At 39.1% G+C, this 21019-nt stretch overlaps 2 protein-coding genes across 2 annotated transcripts; one reads left to right on the forward strand and one right to left on the reverse strand.

Moving 5' to 3' along the window:
* Positions 1-44: 44 nt before the first annotated feature.
* On the forward strand, positions 45-3639 carry Fib (rRNA 2'-O-methyltransferase fibrillarin). The gene is made up of 5 exons (XM_071785321.1): positions 45-199; positions 811-1172; positions 1268-1462; positions 1710-1955; positions 2256-3639. The coding sequence occupies exons 1-5, from the start codon at positions 187-189 to the stop codon at positions 2421-2423; spliced, it is 984 nt and encodes a 327-aa protein (XP_071641422.1). The 5' UTR covers positions 45-186; the 3' UTR covers positions 2424-3639.
* Positions 3640-6092: 2453 nt separating this feature from the next.
* On the reverse strand, positions 6093-19397 carry LOC139817330 (GTP cyclohydrolase 1-like). The gene is made up of 6 exons (XM_071785323.1): positions 19119-19397; positions 18244-18531; positions 14774-14983; positions 10714-10879; positions 9682-9798; positions 6093-8255 (listed from the first exon to the last, which is right to left on the reverse strand). The coding sequence occupies exons 2-6, from the start codon at positions 18419-18421 to the stop codon at positions 8126-8128; spliced, it is 801 nt and encodes a 266-aa protein (XP_071641424.1). The 5' UTR covers positions 18422-18531; positions 19119-19397; the 3' UTR covers positions 6093-8125.
* Positions 19398-21019: the final 1622 nt, after the last annotated feature.

A 21019-nucleotide genomic window follows, 5' to 3' on the forward strand; every position in this document is an offset into this window, starting at 1 on the left:
TACCCTTCAATCATCTTCTTCCTCCGTGGTTGCGTCACTGCGCATGCCTGGAATCTTCGGGCGCCGCTCTGCGCGCTCCGCATTTCCTTCTCCGACAATTTCGATGTTTGATACACGTGCTCTCGGTTAACGTCGAAAGTAATTTTGTAGGGAGGAGCACAGCCGATCGTTTGCACGTAGCTCGTTATGGGTAAACCAGGTAATGTGGATGCATGCAGGTTGCAGATAGCGTTTCGACTTTTTGTTTCATCGCGATCATCGCCGCCGCCCGCGGTGTCGGTCTTTTCCTAACGACGAGGCTAACCTCGACGGGGAGAAGGACGCGTTTTGAAATTCTAGTGCGTGGATGGAATCCGATATCGCGGGTTGATCCTGCGCCACTTCGATTCATAGTTGATTTCGGCAGCGTTCGCGACGACCGTAGACATATGTTTATGTCAAGTGACAAACACTTGTCTCATTGGCCGCGTGGCACTAACTCGCTAACCCTAATGACCCGACAATTGTAAATGTAAAATAAAATAAAATATACATTAAAATACACTCATCAAAACACATATAAATAAAATTTTATCTTGTGAAATCTGAAGCGAATAACTTATTTCTTTCTTATCAGAAATAATTTATTATATATTTTTTTATATTACTAACACTAATAATATATTATTATATAATAAATAAATACGTTATTTATAAGAAATTATTAATATTATTAATAATCTCATATATAGCACATAAAAATAGGTGTGTTGAAAATTACAAGTACATTAGCTATATTCTTTTCTCACTAATGTTCTTTTCACGTTACAGCATTTTCACCAGGTGGAGGCAGAGGAGGAGGAGGAGGAGGTGGCCGTGGTTTTGGAGGCGGTCGCGGCGGTGTCCGTGGAGGTAGACCAAGTTTCGGTGAAAGTCGGGGAGGCGGCAGAGGTGGAGGAAGAGGCAGTGGTTTTTCTCCACGTGGGGGAGGCCGAGGCCGAGGAGGTGGAAGGGGTGGTGGAAGGGGCGGAGGAGGAGGAGGCGGCGGTGGTTTTAAAGGTGGAAAGAACGTGATAATAGAACCGCATCGCCACGAAGGAGTATTCATAGCTAGAGGGAGGGAAGACTCGTTAGTGACCTTGAGCTTGGTACCTGGGGTAGCGGTATATGGAGAGAAAAGAATCAGCGTTGAGGTAAACACCACTTGGACGTTACAATACAGAAATAACGTTTTTTCTTTTTATTTTTTTACATCTGTTTGAATTAAAATGATACACACATTTTGCAGTCTGACAAAGCTGGCGAGCAATCGGCAGCAGGCGAGAAGATCGAGTACAGAGTGTGGAATCCATTCCGGTCTAAATTAGCCGCCGCCATCCTCGGAGGCGTCGATAAAATTTTCATGGCCCCTGGAAGCAAGGTGTTATACCTGGGCGCAGCATCGGGTACCACTGTGTCTCATGTCGCTGATATAGTTGGCCCAGTAAGTACTTACTGGAAATCTATTTGGGAATGTAATTTATATGCATACATTAGAGCCAAGTTAGCTTGCAACTGCGAATTTGGTGTCGAAGTGATGCTAGAAAAATATTACATGCACGTTTTTCTCGAGTGAGTAAAATTTGACTTTACTCTTAAAAGAACGTGCATACAAAGTCTATGCTGATATAAGAACGTACCTAAATGATATAGAATTGACAATAAATATCCTAATATTTTCATGTATACAGCAAGGAACTGTCTTTGCCGTGGAATTCTCCCATCGAACGGGGAGAGATTTGATTGATGTTGCTAAGAGGAGAAGCAACATCATACCTATAGTCGAGGACGCGAGACACCCTCACAAGTACAGAATGCTTGTAGGAATGGTAGACACTATATTCTCGGACGTCGCACAGCCAGATCAGGCTAGAATTGTCTCGTTAAACGCGCAGAACTTCCTCAAGAGCGGCGGACACTTTGTCATCTCTATTAAGGTAACATCTTTGCAATTACACTACAATTGCAAAGTGTATATTTAAGCTTGGATATTATAAAGCACAATATAATAATCGAATAATGATTTTAAAGCAGTAAATTGAATTACTCTTGACTTTAAGGACAATGGCAAATAAAAAACTTAAGCAGTAAAACGTTAGCAGTAAGAAAATCAACAATTTGGATTTGCAAACGCTCATGTTATGCCTTAAATTCTTGATTGACTGATTTGCTTACTGCTTAAATTTTTGTTGTGTACCATGGCATTAAATTATTTTCATATTTACCATTTGTTTCAGGCAAGTTGTATAGACTCAATCGCTAAGCCTGAAGCGGTGTTCGCGACAGAAGTGAAAAAATTGCTTGAAGACAATTTGAAACCATTGGAACAAATCACGCTCGAACCGTACGAGAGAGATCACGCCGTTGTGGTCGGCGTCTATAGGCCACCACCGAAGGGTTTCTAAAATTATGTATATAGATACGTGTATAAGATACCTTATTGAAAATAATGAAATAATGAAGACAAACTATTGTAATGTTTGCCCTTTAGGCTTCCTGTTTATACTGTTTTTAACAAAATTGAGATAACGTTCAAAACTTCACCTTTCAAGATAAAAACATTGCGGAACATTTTATTGTATGTATGAGAACAATTTTATAAAGCGATAAAATATATAAATATAAATGCATATAACAAGTACTATAACACATATTGTACTTGGATTTCAGCCGCTTGTGAAGTAAAAAATACATAATTCGAAACAAATTGATAGACTATTATTTGATTTATATTTTTATACAAATGGAATATAGGAATAAAAGAAATAGATAATAATGTTAATAATGTAATATCAATGTGATAATAAAGGAGATCAATAATAACACGTTTATATATTTGATCTTACGTAAAATTATTCTCGTACATATAAATGTATGTACAATGTTCTCGTTTTATAATAAAAAATAAACTTTTAGATATTATTTAAAGTAAAAGCAGTATAGACGCGGAATGGGCCACTTTCCACGCACGTGTGATATAAAAGACATTACATTTTGTTAGCAGCATTAATTCAATCTCTCTGTTTGATGAGCGATGGGAGAATTCAACTGTGAACATGATTCCTTTCTATATACATATAAATGTTGAGATATTCATTATTTTCAATAAAGAATATCTACCGAATTATACACAGTGAATTAATTGAAAAATTGTCAAATTTAACTTATAGAACTTTGACTAGGGATAACGTCAATTCTCTTCCGAACTATTAGATCTTTGCTTATTTTATAAGAGAATTTCATTGCAATCTATTAAAATATAAAGCTAAAATCACTGAAAGTTCGGTAAATATTATAAATCATAATTTCTTTATGACCTTAAAACTAGATGTTAATTATATTTCATACAATATCGATATGTATTACAATGAAATAGATAAGATAATATTATAATCATAATTTTGACATTTTCTTTTGACGTAACATAAGTATTCGCGCCACACAATTTAGTATCTGTTTTATTGCGCCATCTCCAAACTTTCGATTACTCTTAAGTTTTTGATCTAAATATATGTACATATGAATATACCGCAGCTGTTCACAAACCTTAGAACGAGAACGTGTGAACTTTTGAATCGACGTCACTTCTTCGTTGTGTACCCATTTTATTACGTGCTATTTTTCAAAAAACAGGTTTGAATTCAAAGAAGAGAATTCTAATCTTTCTGATATCTTCGATGTAGGAAATTGAGTTATCGCAAAGTTATAATTGTGATCGAACTGTTCAGAAAAAGATTGCTTAATTCTGCGGAACAAGGTGGTATGATGTAAAATACACAGTAATTTTGTGACACAAAAATTCAAAAAATAATTGGTGACAAGAGTAATTTTTATTGTAAATTTAATAAAACTTTATAAATAAATGATAAATAATGATATAATATAATTCGAATTCAACTATAAATCTAGGACAATTTATATTAATTATTAATTTTTTGTATACATAAAAATATGCTTTGCGAGCTATCTATTCGATATGTGCACGGATTCTTCTGCGGAATCGTAATAAATTTCGGGTTCCAAATGATCTGTTTAAATTGATTTTCTACGACCTAAAATAATATAATGCAAAATTTAAAATAATGTTTTATTTTTAGACTGAGTGAGCGTAGTAAGTAAAAGGTCTTATTTGTGGTTCTTACCTTTTATATAATATATAAAGTTGTACCGGTGAAATCACGCGATCGTATTTTTTCTTAGCACTAGTTTTTTTTAGGGATGATTACTCTTTTCTTGAGATGACAATTTTTGGCAACGGACTTGTTTTCCTTCTTGGGTTAATGTTTAATGAATCCAAAGCGAAATCTTCGTGCTAATGTGTTTATTTAGCGAAGGCTCTTCACAGTTATCAGTCACATTATTCTCACATCAGTTAATTATCAGCGGCGTGGCAGTGCGGTCACATGCGTAGAGTGCCAGTCTCGTAATCGCAAGAACGCGAGTTCGAGTCCACCTGATCTGCAGGAATTTAAAATTTTTATATTAAACTAAAAGAAGGCATAAATATAAATAAGGGACTATATGAGTTGCAAGATGACATTACTTAGCGTTAGTAGTCCCTTATTTATATTTATTTCCTTCTTTTGCAGCGTTCTCCAGTGGCTTGGATTTACTACGTTCGGGTCCCGCTAAATCAACTAAATAAAATTTTTGCCATTGTTGCTGTATTTTTGCTTGAGAAAAGTCCACGTATCTCACAAATTTGGCGACGCAAGATAGAAACATAGATGACAGGGTAGCAAAAAGCTAATCTTAAAAGGAAAGCAACAAAAGCGGCCTTCCACCGTTGTCCTCGTTGTTCCATCAGCAGAAACCCATGGATGGAGGCATGATATATATCTTCTTTATCAGGGAATCTGGACGCTCCAGACGAGGTATGTGGCTCAACAATCATGAAGAAGATCGAAATATCGCCGTTGCCGAGATTTGGGATATGATGATTTAGGTGACGTTCGATGTGGCAGATTGTCGCTCACAACGATTAAAAAAATAAATATAAAAAGGACTTAAAAAGAAAATAAGAAAACTGGATGGAGAATACGCAACGCTGAATTTGTTAACTTTATTCATTTTTGTATGCTTCTTTTTTCTGTATCGATGTTGTAGCGGGATTTTTTATCCTTCTTACATATGTTGTGTATTCTACTAACGTTTTAAAATCACAAACATGTAGAACCCAAAATAAAAGCTGGAATGATCTTGAAAAGTAGGATGCAAAGCACGGAATTTATTAATCTCGCTCTCTTGTTTCATCGATACCATATATTATAGTCTCGCGTTCTCAATAATCTTTTCTTCTCCCGACACCAAATTATAATTAATTAACACGTCGTGCGAGAAACGTGTGATTCATCGGGAACGAGTGAGCTGTTCAGTGGGAATAGATACGAGGTCTACGAGAGACTAGTATGGAATTTGGGTTGGGGACATTATTTCGCGAGAAGCGATTTGTATCACGCAACAGCGTATAACACGTGCTACTTGATGCTAGTGCGTGTAGGTCAAAGTGTCTCGATTAGGCCATTAATGAATACTTGACCGATTACCGGCCAAAGTTTCCGAAAACATGCTGCATAAAAATTCACCGACGTGCATATTTCACAGGCTAAACTATTACGGGAAGAAAGATGCACCCTAAATTGTGTAACGTGTTCCTGGAATATGCAAATTTCTATTATTTTTATAGCTACGTACATACAGGGTGTTGCAGCGACATACAGGTGAGCATGACGGGTTGTTCATTCGTGCAGGCGCGCATGGTATTTCACAGCTGTGTAGGCTTTGGCGCATCATATGTGAGTGATTATGGCTACGGTCAACGTGACACTACAAATGCTTCGAAGCATTCCTCCTCTCTTTTCTTTCAATGAAGAAAGAAAGAGAAGAAGAACGCTCCGAAGTATTTGTAGCGTCAAGTGGACCGCAGCCTATACTTAATATGCCAAAGCCTATGCAGCTGTGAACGATTATGCGCGCCTGCACGAATGGGCAACCCGTCATGCTGACCTGTATGTCGGTGGAACAACCGGTACAAGAGGAAAGAGGATAAACTGGAAACAAGTAATGCCCCGTCGTTGAAAATATAAATATAACTTTTTATATAATATTGTCAGAAAAATATTACAAATATTGAACGTTCACTTTCATAAGTATAACTTGAACATCTCTCTCCAGCCTTTCACGTTCAGAAAGCATAATCGGAGAATATACCGAAGCTCTATCACTTCAGTCTGTTGAGGCAGGAAGTTTTGAATCACATATTTTAACAGAAATCGATATGTACATAATAAACAGCGTTATCCTATTAATATCGTTAAAAGTATCAGTAAAAATCTCGATGTGAGGTGGTATTCGTGGACTAGCCGCGAGCACGCAAAAAGTAAAGTGCAACAGAGGTAACATCTATGTAAATTTTCACACTTCCAGATAAAATATAAATCTTTTGTAATCGCGCGGATTCAACAACTTATACGATAAATAAATTCGCGAATAATAACATCTTCGCTTTAATTAACGTAACAATACGCAAGGTAAATTAATTTTTGTTTAATGATATGCATTCCATGAATGTTGAAAATGGACCTCCGATGGTGGACGATTTAACTTTCCCTAGGAAACATCTCGACGGATGATTAGGCAAATGCGGTATATACTTTGGAAACAATAAACAATGTCTTTTGGAGCTTGTCACGATGCGCAATGCATGGCTGAAGCACTGCGCATTTCGCAACGATTTTTTTCGCGAGTTCTTTTAAAATTAAATCAAACTAAGGCGAGAAGATCACTCATTGGAGAAAAATGACATATGTAGCGTTCGATAATAAGCGGATTTGAAATAATGTTTCTTAAATGAAACTACTAAGATGTGAATTAAAATGTGAATTAAAAGGAAGTTCTTTGATAAATCACGTTTCAGAATTGCAAGTATATAACGAAATGTTATTTTCCGGTTAATTTTAAATAGATAATTCATTTCGATGCATTTTGACTTGAGGCATTGAATTAATTTTTGGCAATATCTTTTCAATTCTCGCCTTAATCACAAAATGCGCCTATTAATGAATACCAAACGTGACGAACAAAATTTTATAGGCGCAATCACGCGACGCAGATCGGCGACGATGCGAAACCCGTGGCTGTCGAGTTTCGCAGCTGCGGAAAAAACGCGCGTGCTAAAAACGCCGAATATCGCAGAACGCATGATGTAAAATTGTGAGTATACCGAAAGCCCGTACGGTCGATGCAAACGAACGAAGGAGTCGAACGCGGTTCTCTTCAAAAGAATTCGCTAATCTACGGGATATACATAATTTATTGTCACGAGAAGCGCGTCGACTGTCGTGTGGGTTTGTCATTGACCGGAGCCTTCGTTGAAAAATTTCCTAAAAAGCTTCTTTGTAAGTGACGATCATTCATTCGGCCGAAGGCGCAGCGAACGTAAAACTCTTTAGCAGGATTGTCGCTGATCCAGCAGCGACTTCCTGGTCCCACACACGTATTTTATCGCGTCGAATAACTCGTCCTCGGACGATTAATAAACCGTTAATTCCTTTTCGCTGTGCCTTCGGTGCCAGAATGCACGTCACTCGTCACTCTCGTCGCGACGCGACGAATCGCTCGCGAGTCATCCGCGTCGCCATTCCGCAACGCACGGGCGTCTTCGCCGCGGATGATCACGACGCGTCGCTATTGTCAGTGTCACTCGATCAGTGCAGTTTGAGCGCGTCCTTATCAGCGCGGGACGCGGGACGCGCGTCGAGCGTCGTCTCCACCACCCGGTTATCGCGCTAATCTTGGTCCCGGAAAGCGATCGCCCCTGGACTTTCCCGATCGTATTTCTGATACAGAGGCACGCGGAAAACCGAGTCGTCGAGACGGTCGACGTACGATTTTCTTTTTCGAAGAACAAGCGGAATGTGCAGTACGGGAAGGACTTTGGCGCGGTGGCGGCGACGACGACGACGACGACGATCCCGAAGCCCTGGGGGGCGAGGGCTTCGCAACGAGGTAGCGGTCGGACGTCGGAGAGCAGTCGGGGTGTCACGCGTTGGAATTTAGTGGTCCCACGGTAGCCGACGATAATGACACCGCGACGCGATCCGACCGTTTACTTGTTGTGCACCAGATTCAGGAATTCCTCGCGGGTCTTCGGGTCGTCCCGGAACACGCCCAGCATCGTCGAGGTCACTGTCTTGCTGTTGATCTTCTGCACGCCCCTCATCACCATGCACATGTGCCTGCAACGTATGCAAAAGATTTTTTTTCCTTTTCCTGGGTGTGTGCGTGCCGTAATGTATAATTAAAATCGCAATAAGGAAATCGCAAAAAAAAAGATCGGACCGTTAGATCTCGTGTTACAGATATACCTTGATGCCTTCGCGAGAGGCAGATCTTATCGATTCGCAAGCAGGAGGATTTGATTAACTAATGTGTATCATATCGCGAACGGGTTCTCCGGCTTGGGGAAACCCGCGCGTGCCCCCGATGTCGTAACACATCACGACGATCGTGGTGGTCCGTAATAGCTCTGGTTTGTTATCGGTTTATATTATTTTTGTATAGAATAAGTCGACTTTATATATATATATATATATATATATATATACATATAGTCATTCATCCTCACGGCGCGGCGAGTCGGGCGGAAAAGTATATAGTGTCTATAAATTATTTGCACAGACCGACGAGAATAGCGTCGGTCCTTGCGAGAATAGCACCGCGTTAAGAGTTATTACTTAATTATCGGTTTATCACTCTCGCGGGATAAATCGGGCGGTTTTAACCGCGCAAGGCAGTTAATTTATTCGCGCGCGGGGGCTGGTATAAAAATAGTGCCGGTGTGCGCGAAAATAACGCCGGTAATAGGATTATTACTCGCGCGATAAGATGACAAAAATACCTAGCCCTAATATGGCGGGAGATAAATCTGCATGGATATAAGTCTTGGCAATAACGTTACGAGCTATTTGCATGAGCCAATCGCTCTCGCGGCGGAGATACTCCGATCAATTATCATCACTGATATCTCGGAAAACCGCAATTATCGGAAGTCGCGCGCGTGGTCTTCCTGAATTATTCACGATTGCGTGGGGCGTGTGCTCGCGTTTTCCATATTAATCACAGGCGACGATTAATAACCCCGGCTGGCGATCGAGGTGACACTTACGCACCCCCGCGCGAGATTTATCGGCCGCGCTAATGCATACGCCGTGTAACAAACAACCGGATCGTTACGTGAATGCTTTAATTATGTGCAACGTTCGCGCGACGGCACAAGGTCGTGTTCCCTCGCGCGATCGTTCCACCTGCGAAAACTATTCCGCGAGCCGCATACTTAGCCGCTGATCGAAAGGAAAGCGGCCTTAACTGGCGAACCGGCTCGACATCGCAATATCTCGCCCGAAGTACCGATCTATAATTAAAAATCATTTTGTGTACATGTAGGTACATTACGATCTGTTGTAGTTGTATTATAGTTGACAATAATTCCGATATTTTTTTATCCTCGCGTTCGATCCCTTTACGTTACCCTTTGTAAATGATTCATGAGATCGTTTCGCTTTCAAATGGTCCCACTTCTTTCAAGCGAAAAAATCGCTTCGCCATTCACGTATAGTTGAAGCGATTGAAATTTTGTGATATATCATAAAATTTTATACGTACACTCCCTCAACCACGACGGCGACTCCCGCAGGCTGCACAGCCTTCGTGACCGCTATCGCGATTTGTTTCGTGAGTCGCTCCTGCACCTGGAGTCGTCTGCTGAAGATCTCCACGATTCTGCGAACAGGAAATTCTTTTTTCAAAACGATGTTTAGAAACCACCGATAAATCGGGGTCGTTAAAATCCGGGCCGAGTGCATGCAAATATTATTTCTTCCCAAATCCATTATCTAGAAGAATGCTTACGAAAGCTAGGGGAAAAAAAAGTTAACGGTTTTGAAGTACGTTGGACAGCGCATCGGAATGCCATCGGTCCTGTTTCCACATTATCGACCGTTTACTTCGCTTTTAAACGGGCGTTTAACGAGTAAACGGAGATCCCGGGCCGCTACGCGCGTGAAAGTGTCTACGGTCTTAGGAGACCAGTCTCGTCATATTCTTTCTTTTCGCCTTGATATGCCACTGATCAAGGCCAGGACTAGTGGACGTGCAACTCGACGAAATTGTCCAAGCGTCGACCGCGGATTTCGGTGAATAAAGATGCGGAATTTCCCTCCTTTCTTATTTACACGATCGCAATTTGTCGCGCTACGTCACGCTTTGAGAAAAGGAAAAATTTTGTATTGTACAAATATGTACATCTGCATTTTATAATTATTTATAAATTGAAAAATATATTTTTCATCTATCTTTCACTATATTAAAACATATAATTCTTCGAAAAGTAACGGCACATTTTGACTTGATTTTACTATATAAGGTCTTTTCATCGAAAAGCTTTAACTTAGGAGACGGTCTTAGGAGACTAGCATCTTAGATGTTTATCGGCTAGAATCATTATCAATAAATAATTTCCACGCATGAAAGAACGACATACGTGGTGACAGAATCGCAATTAAGTGGTTCGTCCAAGTGGAAGAGATTCGACCTTCAATTGCGAATAATCTATACTTGATATCGAGTTAATCAGTCGTGACTCGAAAACTCGCGGGAGACTCGATAAGATCCTTAATTAATATTTAACGTAATTACCTGGCGAGTTTGCTGAGGCCTAATATTTTTTTGCAGGGTAAATAACCAATTGAAACCTTGCCATAGAACGGTACCAAATGGTGCTCGCACATGGAGAACATCTCGATGTCTTTTACCACCACCATCTCATCGTGATCCTCGTCAAATATAGCGTCATTAATTACATCTGTAACAGTCAGAGAAACATTTTTAGTCAAACTTGGCTATATAAAGATCTCGTTAACAAATACAGAATCGATCGCCGACGAGTCTCGTGAATTAATTGCAATATTTCGCATATAGCACACAATCAGGTATATCGAGGAAATTTTTGACGATATGCGATATCCTTTTAATTTGGCGACATACAAAAACAGCTGAGAGCATTGTTTCACGAAAGGAACGTTCTTTTTCGTCCTAGCGGGCGGGTTATCCTGGCTGTGATTTATTCGATATTGACCTACTTACTGCACCACGGATCCTAGTGGTAGTGTGTACGTACGAGCGGACGGTCGGTACGTGCCTGCAGCTAGATAATGGTGGTGCTCTCCGCGTTTCCACGGCAACCTTAACAAGAAACACCCTCGCGATGACCGACAACGATGAATGAAACGGATTCACCTAACCGGCCGCGATTGAGCTTGAATTTTCCAAATGGATCGCGCAGACTCTAAAACTGGCTCTAATCACCATTTCTAACTTGTCGAATTTGAGACGTGATCGTGGAATAGCTTTCAGCCTCCAGCACAAACGCGTTAACTTCCAGCAGAGATGCGTCCGTCATATTCTTCGCGAAGCGTACAATTGAATCTCGTATGATATTTATTTCTCGGTAAAATGCACAGCCATAGGATGAGTTAGCGGCTTTGTGGAAGTGAAGCAATTTCCTTTCCTCTTGTATCTCCGCGCTAGGGGATATAGACCTTCGATTCTACGATCCGATGGTTAAACGTGATCGGCTTAGCCGATTCGATTAACTTTTACAGGTTGCCACGCGTATGGCATTTTAAAAATTCCATTGCGTTAGAAATCTCACGGAATTTATCGACCAGAAACATATGTGTATGTATTTATACAATATATATTTCTTTTATATGTCATATATATGTCTGTATATATGAATACAAAATTATAACTTGTTGAAGGAAATTCGGGCGAGCATGCAATGGGGCGAGATAAAAGCCACAAGTGGAATTGTCCGCGCTAGGGGGTGATTCGGTGAGGGTGGTCGAGCTTTCGTACGAAAGTGCCTCTTGTTTCAGATTCACCGTACCGTCGTTAATCGTGAGAGTTTATCTCGAGGGTCTCTCCGCTGTTCAAGCTAAGCCGAAGTGAATTAAAGTCCCCCATCCATCACCTACAGATGCTCTTAGTTTCAGATAGGTTCGTTAGAACGATACTTGATTATCGTGCGAGCGATTCGGGAAGACAGCTCGACACAAACCCAAAATTTAAAAAAAAAGAGAAATAATTCTTGGATCATCGGAATAAATAAAACTCGAAAAAAATGCATGAGAAAATCGATACGAAATTGATTGCTTTAATTCATTAAAGATTTAATGCGAATTAAATCTCTATATCGTTAATCGTTATCAAAAAGCAAGCACGTTACTCGCTGTTAATTAATATCGCTAAAATCGAAATAAATGCATATCTAAAAATATCTCGAGAGTCGTCACAACGATTTGTACAATTTAGCATATCATGTTGGATTTCCTTAGCTAGAACGAAATTGTTAAACGAGGAAAAGAACTCGTTCTCTGTATCAACTGGTGGTGAACTTTTCTACGAATCTCCGCAAACCTCGTAATTGTCCGAGCACCGTGACATTTATATTGAATGTACGTGACGCGGAGGAAGAAAAGAAAAAAGAAAGAGATGAAGGGGATTTTCCTCTCAAGCTGTGCCTCGTGCGCCCCTGAGAACCCCATTTATACCAAGAGCTTTACGCTCTCTTTTCTGTGAGTCGCACTTAAGTCCCACCCTCTCACCCCCTCGACATCCCATTCTTTTTCTCTCCACCGTTTCCTCATTCTGCTCGCGATAGAGAGCGAGTTGAAAATAAAAAAAAAGGGACGAAAAGTGTGGTACTTTCACGGAGTACAGGCGCGCCTCTGTAATTTCGCGCTATTATTAGTCGCAATAAAAGAAATCTGGTTGCCGCGCGCGCGACGATTTCCCAGTTAATTACTTTATTACCCCCGCAAATTGTACCCTTGACTTTGCTGTAATTCCTTCATGTCCATCACATATATATCCATCACGGAAAGCTAAATGCGTTCTGGATTTTTTCAATTTTCAACTCGAAGATTTCAATCGATTTTCACTTTTTCAAAGTGAAGAACTACCACTCTCTCTTTTTCTCAAACTCGTTGCGAGCTTTGACGAGATCGCATGTATGTACATCATACATAATATCTACAATATAGATATGTTTTTCAAATATCTATATTAAAGTTTTTTTTATTAATCTCGGAGAGTAATGTTATATAAATGATATTTCTTTAAGCTCTATTACATATTTCGTAAGTTTGAATATAAGCTACATATTTCTTGCTTTATAAAATAATAGATTCATAATACCGTCTGATATTTTAGTGTTATTTATTGTGAGCGTATAATGTTAGTGTGATTGATGATGACGGGAGTATATCGCAAGGCATTCCAAGCAACTTCAAAGAAATTTTCTCTGGCGTATACGTTGTAACACAATGACAGCATACATATATTACATCTCAACGTGTACGTTTAGATATGTATACATTACATCCCTAGTATTCTTCAGATAACATGTGTCCACCGAAAGTGTAACATAAATATATTGCCAAATGTAAGTCTTGTTAACGAATTCTTGCTATTAATTCGAATTCATTTTCCTCTTATCTTTGCAAGAAGCTTATGTATCTGTCTCGGAAGTCTTGAATTGTGTCCAATCTGATAACATGTGTCTTTCGACTAGCGTGTCAAAGTCAAGAGCATTGTTTGCAGGAAACGGAGGCTCTATCGATAATCTTGCCGATCGTAAAACGAAATGTCATAATGATTCGCGATCGCGACGGCAGGAAGTCAGATTTTGCAGAAAAGCGGCCGCCGGGCGATCGGCAGCCGTTGTCATTAAGCAATAAACGATGGATCGCAATCGCGTGTAATTGCCGCTTGTAAAATTCATACTACACGGATCTTCGAGCGCAGCCTTGCGTTAGCCGACCGTCAAATCAAGGCTGCACTATTTTCTCTTTTTTTTCCTGCACATATACATCCGCAGACGTATTAGTTTTGCAATATTTCCAGTGCCAATTTGAAAAAAGAGCAGTTTCAATAATTCTGTAATAAACATACTGACAATTCCGACTTTTACTTCTTTTTTTTTAGCTATTGTGCAAAAGTAACTGACTGCGATTAACCTTGAGAATTTTTGATAAAGATACACTATATAGCTATTTTCGTTGATATATATATCTTATAAATAATGACGTTCAAAATATTTCTCAATAATAAGATCGAAATCATCACCGATGTACTATATTATTTTAAAATTCGCGATGTTAATCCATTATTTTTGCCCCCCGGCAAACATTTTCAGATTAGATTAGATATTTATATTTTTTTCATTTTGATTAGATTAAATTAAAACATTTTTATTATGTAGAAAATAATCTCTCTCGAAAAATTTAAATTATTCGAACTTTAACTTTGAAACCTAAATCATTCTTGCTTCCATTCCGTATCTTTTTTGTAAAAAGTTGAAGGATAAACGATGCAGTATTATTTGTACGTATTTGCATTTGTGCATATTGCTTTCTATTATCAGAGGCACTTTGCAAATGCATTCTTATCAAACATATTACATAAAGGCATTTATCTGTAATGGATAGATGTATAATATGGATACGTAATAGACAAAATGACGTTGCAAAAAACAAATTTACACTATTTTTCACTAAAACTTTCCTCAATTTATGAATTTTTAAATATCGCAAATCAATCATCAAAGAAAGAGAAAAAGAGAGAACTTTCAAAAAATGTTTTAATTATAATATATAAATTCTTATTCAATGTAATAAAAAGTAATAAAACTTGCCTTCGAGACTCTGATCGTATCCTTTCGTAAAAAAGAGCATGGCCTTCGCGGCGCGTTCCGGGGTTTTTAGGAGTCCCTGTCGTTCCGGATCTTCGCCCAGCGAACTCAGGAGCAGCTTGTAACTTCGGGACATTTCCGGTAGCATCGCCTCTCGCGTGGGCGGTCGGTGGTCCAGCTCTAAATCGTGATGGAACATACATTTCTCGTGGCCTGAAACGCAAAGAAAATGCAACGCCGATTAGCCTGGAGAACAAAACGATCGCGTGGATGCCGATCGCATTTTCCCGCCCACGATCGTCGAGGATTTTCGCTGGACGATATAACGCTGGAACGAACAACGTGTCAACATCTTTGCTATCGCGTGTCATGACCCGTGAATCGCGTCGCGCGCATATTCACGTATAATCACGGTATAAGCTGCGTGCGGTCACACCGCAATTGAATGTCTCGCGCTCATTATGCACGAGATAAGATTTCTTCCCAGCGACATGCCAGCGGATTCGATCAGATATTTCGTTTATCGTCTCCGCGTTAAATCTTCTGTTCTGTCGACAGAGAACCTGACGTAATCTGACAGCAGACCGGCAGCAGAACATAATCTGTTATTTCATCATTTAAACGGGATACTTTATTTATGTAAATAATTACGAAATGGCAGATCTCTTCTCGTTTTCGTTGATGTATCGGCGCATTTCGTTGGCAGATTCCATAATATTTCCACTGGCGACATTTGCAGCTTCGTAAAAATCTGCTTTCAATTTGGCTGTATTTGAGTTCGCTGAGAAGGCTGAACAGTCTGATTTATCTCACGCGTGTGGACGAGTCAAGTTGACGACAGCATATCTTCGGCGAGTTCTCTGTTTTCCGCGACAGCTGTGCGAAACTTTTCACGAGTCTGAGATTTTCACTGTCGGAGCAAATCTCGCAGAGGTTCTCAGAGCAGATGCGGTACGAGTAGCTCGCGTCGGTTGGCTCTGCATTTGCGTAACTGTTGACATTTTATTAGTCACCGGGGATTCAATGACCGATTCGATCGATTTTCACAATAGCCTGTGAAGTTGATCGATTCGTAGACTCGCGCGTGACACGCCGCCGCGTACTTAGAAATTATGACGAGCTGATTAACGACTTAACTATGAGGGCGAGTGATAAGAATTTCGCGTATGCATCCGACGACTGTTCTCTTTGGACGAACCGCTTAAGAAAATTGTTCCGTCGTTCGTGAGAGAACAAAGTGGCGTACGCGATTAAAATAGTATGCTTTTCCATTTCGTGTGCGTAAACGGTGCGTAGAAAGTGCTCGGCAAAACAGATTCAAGGTTTCGCGTGCAATATTATTCATGGACTCGCGAGCGATCGGCTTCTCTAAGACGACGACGACGACGAGAGAAGCGCGTATTCATGTTGGAAACTCAGTTAGCCCGTCTCTTCGTAATGAACCGTGTCGCGTAATTGAATCTAGTGCCGACGACAAAGCGGTCATTAGAGGCGACGTGGAAAATTCGTTCGATACGACATCGAAAGAATACCAATTCCATTATCAAATCCCGCTAATTTCCAGCGTGGAAAATAATTCAATATTTGCAGAAACTAATAGCAGAGAAATGTCAAATCTGTTCGTTTCCACACTTGATATGCAGTAGCAGCGACGATTCCGCTGCGACAATAATAATAAATTTCTTTATGCGTTTTAACGTAATGAAATATTCATAATATCCGTTATTTCGAAAGTTCAGTTCATAAGCGAGAGATAGTGCTTTTAATTCGGTTTTAACATAAATTTTTTTTATTAAGCGATCTGATAGATCACGGCATACTTTCTTTGTAAACTTTTTGAATTTTTGCAATATCTTCAAAATTGAAGAAAATATAGTACACGAAAGTGTGCTGTGACGTCATACTTTATAGACGTCATACTTATACGTCATATTATAAGAAATGACGTCATACCTTTTGAAGTTGCCGTCATCAAAGAAACTTTAGCAAGCTATAACTTTCTCAAATTTAGGTTTTTTTTTTAATTCAAAAAGTACTAAAAATCGGCTTAGATTCTCTACAATAATTATGGAAACCGCTTAATAAAAAAAAAAAATGTTAAAACCGAATTGTCGTGAAGATAGAAACGTATCCTCTCTTTTACGTTTAAAAATATCTCCGCGATAAATTGAGCCGACTAATTACGACGATATCATTAATTGTCTCTCCGTTTAATCAGGCTTTCGAAAAAAAGTTATAACGCAATATCGAATTGTTCACGAGGCTCTCGAAACAATGACCGATATTTTTATTGTCGCAGTGGAGTTTTTAGCGATTCATTGATTACATCTTTCTTGTGGAATTTTTTTGATATCGCTCTACAATATCAAATTACGTTCAAGGAATGATTTCTCACGAGGCTTTCGAAATCACGACCGACCTTTTTATTGTCGCAGTGAAGTTTTAGCGATTTATTGATTACATCTTTCGTCTGAAATTTTTTTTATATCGCCCTGCCACGTATCACATTTTTGTAAGTTACAGTTACACGTTGCACATCACCATAACTGTACCCCGGCGATGTGCCCATACTTGTTTATCATTTCACGATCATCGCGATGTAATTAATACGAGAATAGTCCTTCCGACGACCGTTCATCAAAATTTATTACGTGCTGATACCGAAAAAGATTCACAGATAATAATATTCCGTAATTGATATTGTTACATATACAATAATTTATCAATTCTTAAATGGATGAATTTTGTATCCATGAAGTAAAAATATATAGCGGCTAACACGAAAACGTCTAAAAAAATATAAATGACTTTTACTTTTTCAAAGACTCAACTTTTAATTTTGTAATTAACCCGAGAATATTTAAACTGTTTCTTTTTGAGAATGACGTCGTATCTCTAATGAGAATCTCATAAGGTTACTATATTTCTGCACATTAATGCGTTTTAAAATATTATCATAAAATATTAATGCGTTATAAAATATATCTCAAAAAATAATTATATGTATAACATGGCCAATATAATTCTTGAAAATTTGAGTGGAATCTTAAATGTCAGGATTTTATATTTTAGTTATTTATAAGTGCGTAAATATCAATGAAATTTCGTAAAGCCCATTTAAGTCTGACGCGTTAAAACGAGATATGAGCGAGAATTACGTTATATTGTGTTTACGTCTATCGATCGGCTCGAAAAACAAGAAGCAACACTCGACGCGATGCAGTAATTGCGATACACACTCTATTGTAATAATTAAAATAACTCGCCTGTCAATTTTGCACACAAGTACCTTCCGTAATTCTTTTAACAAAGATGCGTTATGATCAACAAAATTCAGCAGATTTGCATTCAATGGATCATTTACATCAAGATGAAACGCAACTATCTGTAATGTTTCAAAAATAATTAATGCGATAGAATAGAATTTTTCATGACTACGTGATTGTTTTTAATAATTATCAGGTATTTCGTACCTTTTGTCGTGGATGTACGCGGTGTTCTTGGTGTACCGGGGACATCCAGATCGGTTTCTTCGATATTGTCGCTCCACGAAACCGCCCTCAATGGTAAGGGCTTCTTGATCATTATCGAATTATCGTCCTCGCCATCATACATCTTCAGCTTCGCGCATTGGCTCGATACTCCGTTCATGATTGATAATCTTTCGCGTGTCGATCGTTCGATTCTTGGCACTTGGTTCCGATTCGGAAGGTGAGGAGGTTTCCGGGATACGTCGAGCGGTTTGGGATAGTTATACCCGTCTAAAAAGATTTGAAATGTATTGTGAGAAACGTGTTGATAAAATTAATTGAAGCGATCAGATGCAATGTATTTTTGTATAAACACTTTTGCGTTACTGAACGATGTTAAAGACAGATGTTTCAATATTAAGCAACAATATTATCTTACGCGTTGACCTATTAATTATACAAGGATCAGTTCCATATTTAAATTACAACGATAATGGGTCCATTAATTTATCAATTAAGAACCGGTTGTTCCAACGTGTTGGTAAACTATATAACTAATAGACAAGCAGAAAATTTCTAGATTTAAAAAAGTCTTATGGTCGTTACCATATGTATTTTAATTTGATTCTTTATTCATCCAAAAGAGTCTCTCTTCACTAGACATCACTTGCAGTAACCGCTTGACATTTAACATTTATCGTATCAAGAACTTATAACTTCGCGTCACGCACATGAAAAACAATTTATCGGTACCGCTCGCGAACTGGGACACTTCCCGAAACAACTGAGTCAATTTTTTTTAAATACACAGCATTTCAATGAACAAATTTAAAACGTTCGCGTAAAACAGAATCAAAAAGACTCCTGATCGAACTTACTTCAAACACGACTCGTCGTCCTGCGGCGGAAGGAACTGTTCTCGTCCTGGCGACGAGTGAGGAGGATCTCGGAAGCTGCGCGCCGGCAAGGGCCGCGCGTGACGCACGCGAGGACGGCACGTGCAGAGCAGAGCAGGTGGAGAGACGGTTGCGAGGAGAGAAGCACCTGTACCGCGTGCGACGAGCGACGGACACGCGGAGGAGCCGCGATTCTCAGGACGGGCGGAGCGCGACTGATCCGAGCGTGGACCGAGCGACGGTGGTAGCGGCGAGAACGAACGTCACCCGCGAGTCCTTCCGTATATATGCGCGCGGTCCCCGTGTCTCTCTCTCTTCTCTCTGTCTCTCTATTCTCTCCCTCCGACCGCTATTCCTACTCTGTATCACAAAGAGCCGCGATACTATTTCGCGTTGGAGATTATGAGAGAGAGGAAGAGAGAGAGATGATTTTCGTCTCCTCTGCGATTTGAAAATGCGTGCCAAGATGCGGTGTATCTAGACATTGCATTAGAATATCTGGATATCAAGTCATTAGAATATTCCCAGGTACCAGGATGACGTCTAAAGACATCTTAATGACGTTTTATTGACGTTAGAGACGTCATTAAAACGTTATTAATACGTCATTTGACGTCACTCTGCTACCTGGGTTATCCCGCATCGACAGGATTAAGTAAGATTTTCGCGGTTCATGTTACCGTGTCTCTTATCATTTCGTCTCTTTTCCTCCCTCGTGCACTGCATTTATGATCGACAATGAGGAAATGATTTTGCGCCAGGACGCAGGACTGCCTAGTCCTCGAGACTCGAGTGCAACTGGGGAATTAATAGAATCATGCCCTTTGTACCCTTGGATTTCCGCTATCTTTTCTCTTTGTGTGTTTTGCATCGATCTATCCACGTTTCTTTCATCCATTCTATCAGAAACTTCGCGTAGATATTATTATAAAATATTATTGTAAAATTAGAGTCTTAAAAAAACCTAAAACATAAAGGATCTAATAAAATTTCATAATTAAGAAATTAGTTTAACGAAATAATATTTAATTGATTAGATAATTAATTGATAATTTTTATTGGTTCATCAAGGAATTTTAGTCGATCAATTGAATAAAAAAACGGAAAAGGAAAAAAGAACTTTTTGTTAGTGTCTATAAATTCTTACGTAGAGGAACTCACTGATAATTAGGCTATCTCGTTCCGTCGGCAAGGAAACCCCATCAGCTTATTCCTTTACATTAGCTTAAGGTATAATTAGAAAAACCCTTAGGGAATTGAATCCGGGATTTCCAACCTGGTTGATTCTCACAAGGAGAATTTCCTTTCATTGTCACCGCAGAACAATATTGATTCTCCGGACAATTAAAATTTTGTTAAAAAACTCTGCGTCTGTATATGCATGAAACGCATACGCATTACAATTATCTATTACAATTCATCCTTATAAAAGCACGTTTAAAAAGATAAAATTCTATTCTAGCCCAAGATTAGATTCCCGCAATTAAGATTCCATTAATAATTGATAATTTATACGATATCCGAGATGTATACGAAATGGAGGTAAGAAACGAAGAATGTGCAACGGGCGTAGCATAATGATCGACTTCGCGTTTTTCTTTTTCATACGTAAGATAATGTAGCAATGTAAATGTGTAAAATATAAAATAAATGCAAAATTAAATATACGATTTGCACGCCTTAATTAATTCATTTTTGCCGTGTATCAATCGCGGTGATTAGATAGGTCTAATCTACTCATCAAAAGTTACACTCGAGATAACAAGGAGAGATTTGCGTGATTTTCGCTTCGCGGGAGACCTTTGGCTAAGTAGCATTTACAATAATATTTATCAAGTCAAGATGTAATGGAATGATTAGATAACGGAACGAATCACCGTTTT

This window comes from Temnothorax longispinosus, chromosome 8 (assembly GCF_030848805.1).
Source record: "Temnothorax longispinosus isolate EJ_2023e chromosome 8, Tlon_JGU_v1, whole genome shotgun sequence".
NCBI classification, from domain to species: domain Eukaryota; kingdom Metazoa; phylum Arthropoda; class Insecta; order Hymenoptera; family Formicidae; genus Temnothorax; species Temnothorax longispinosus.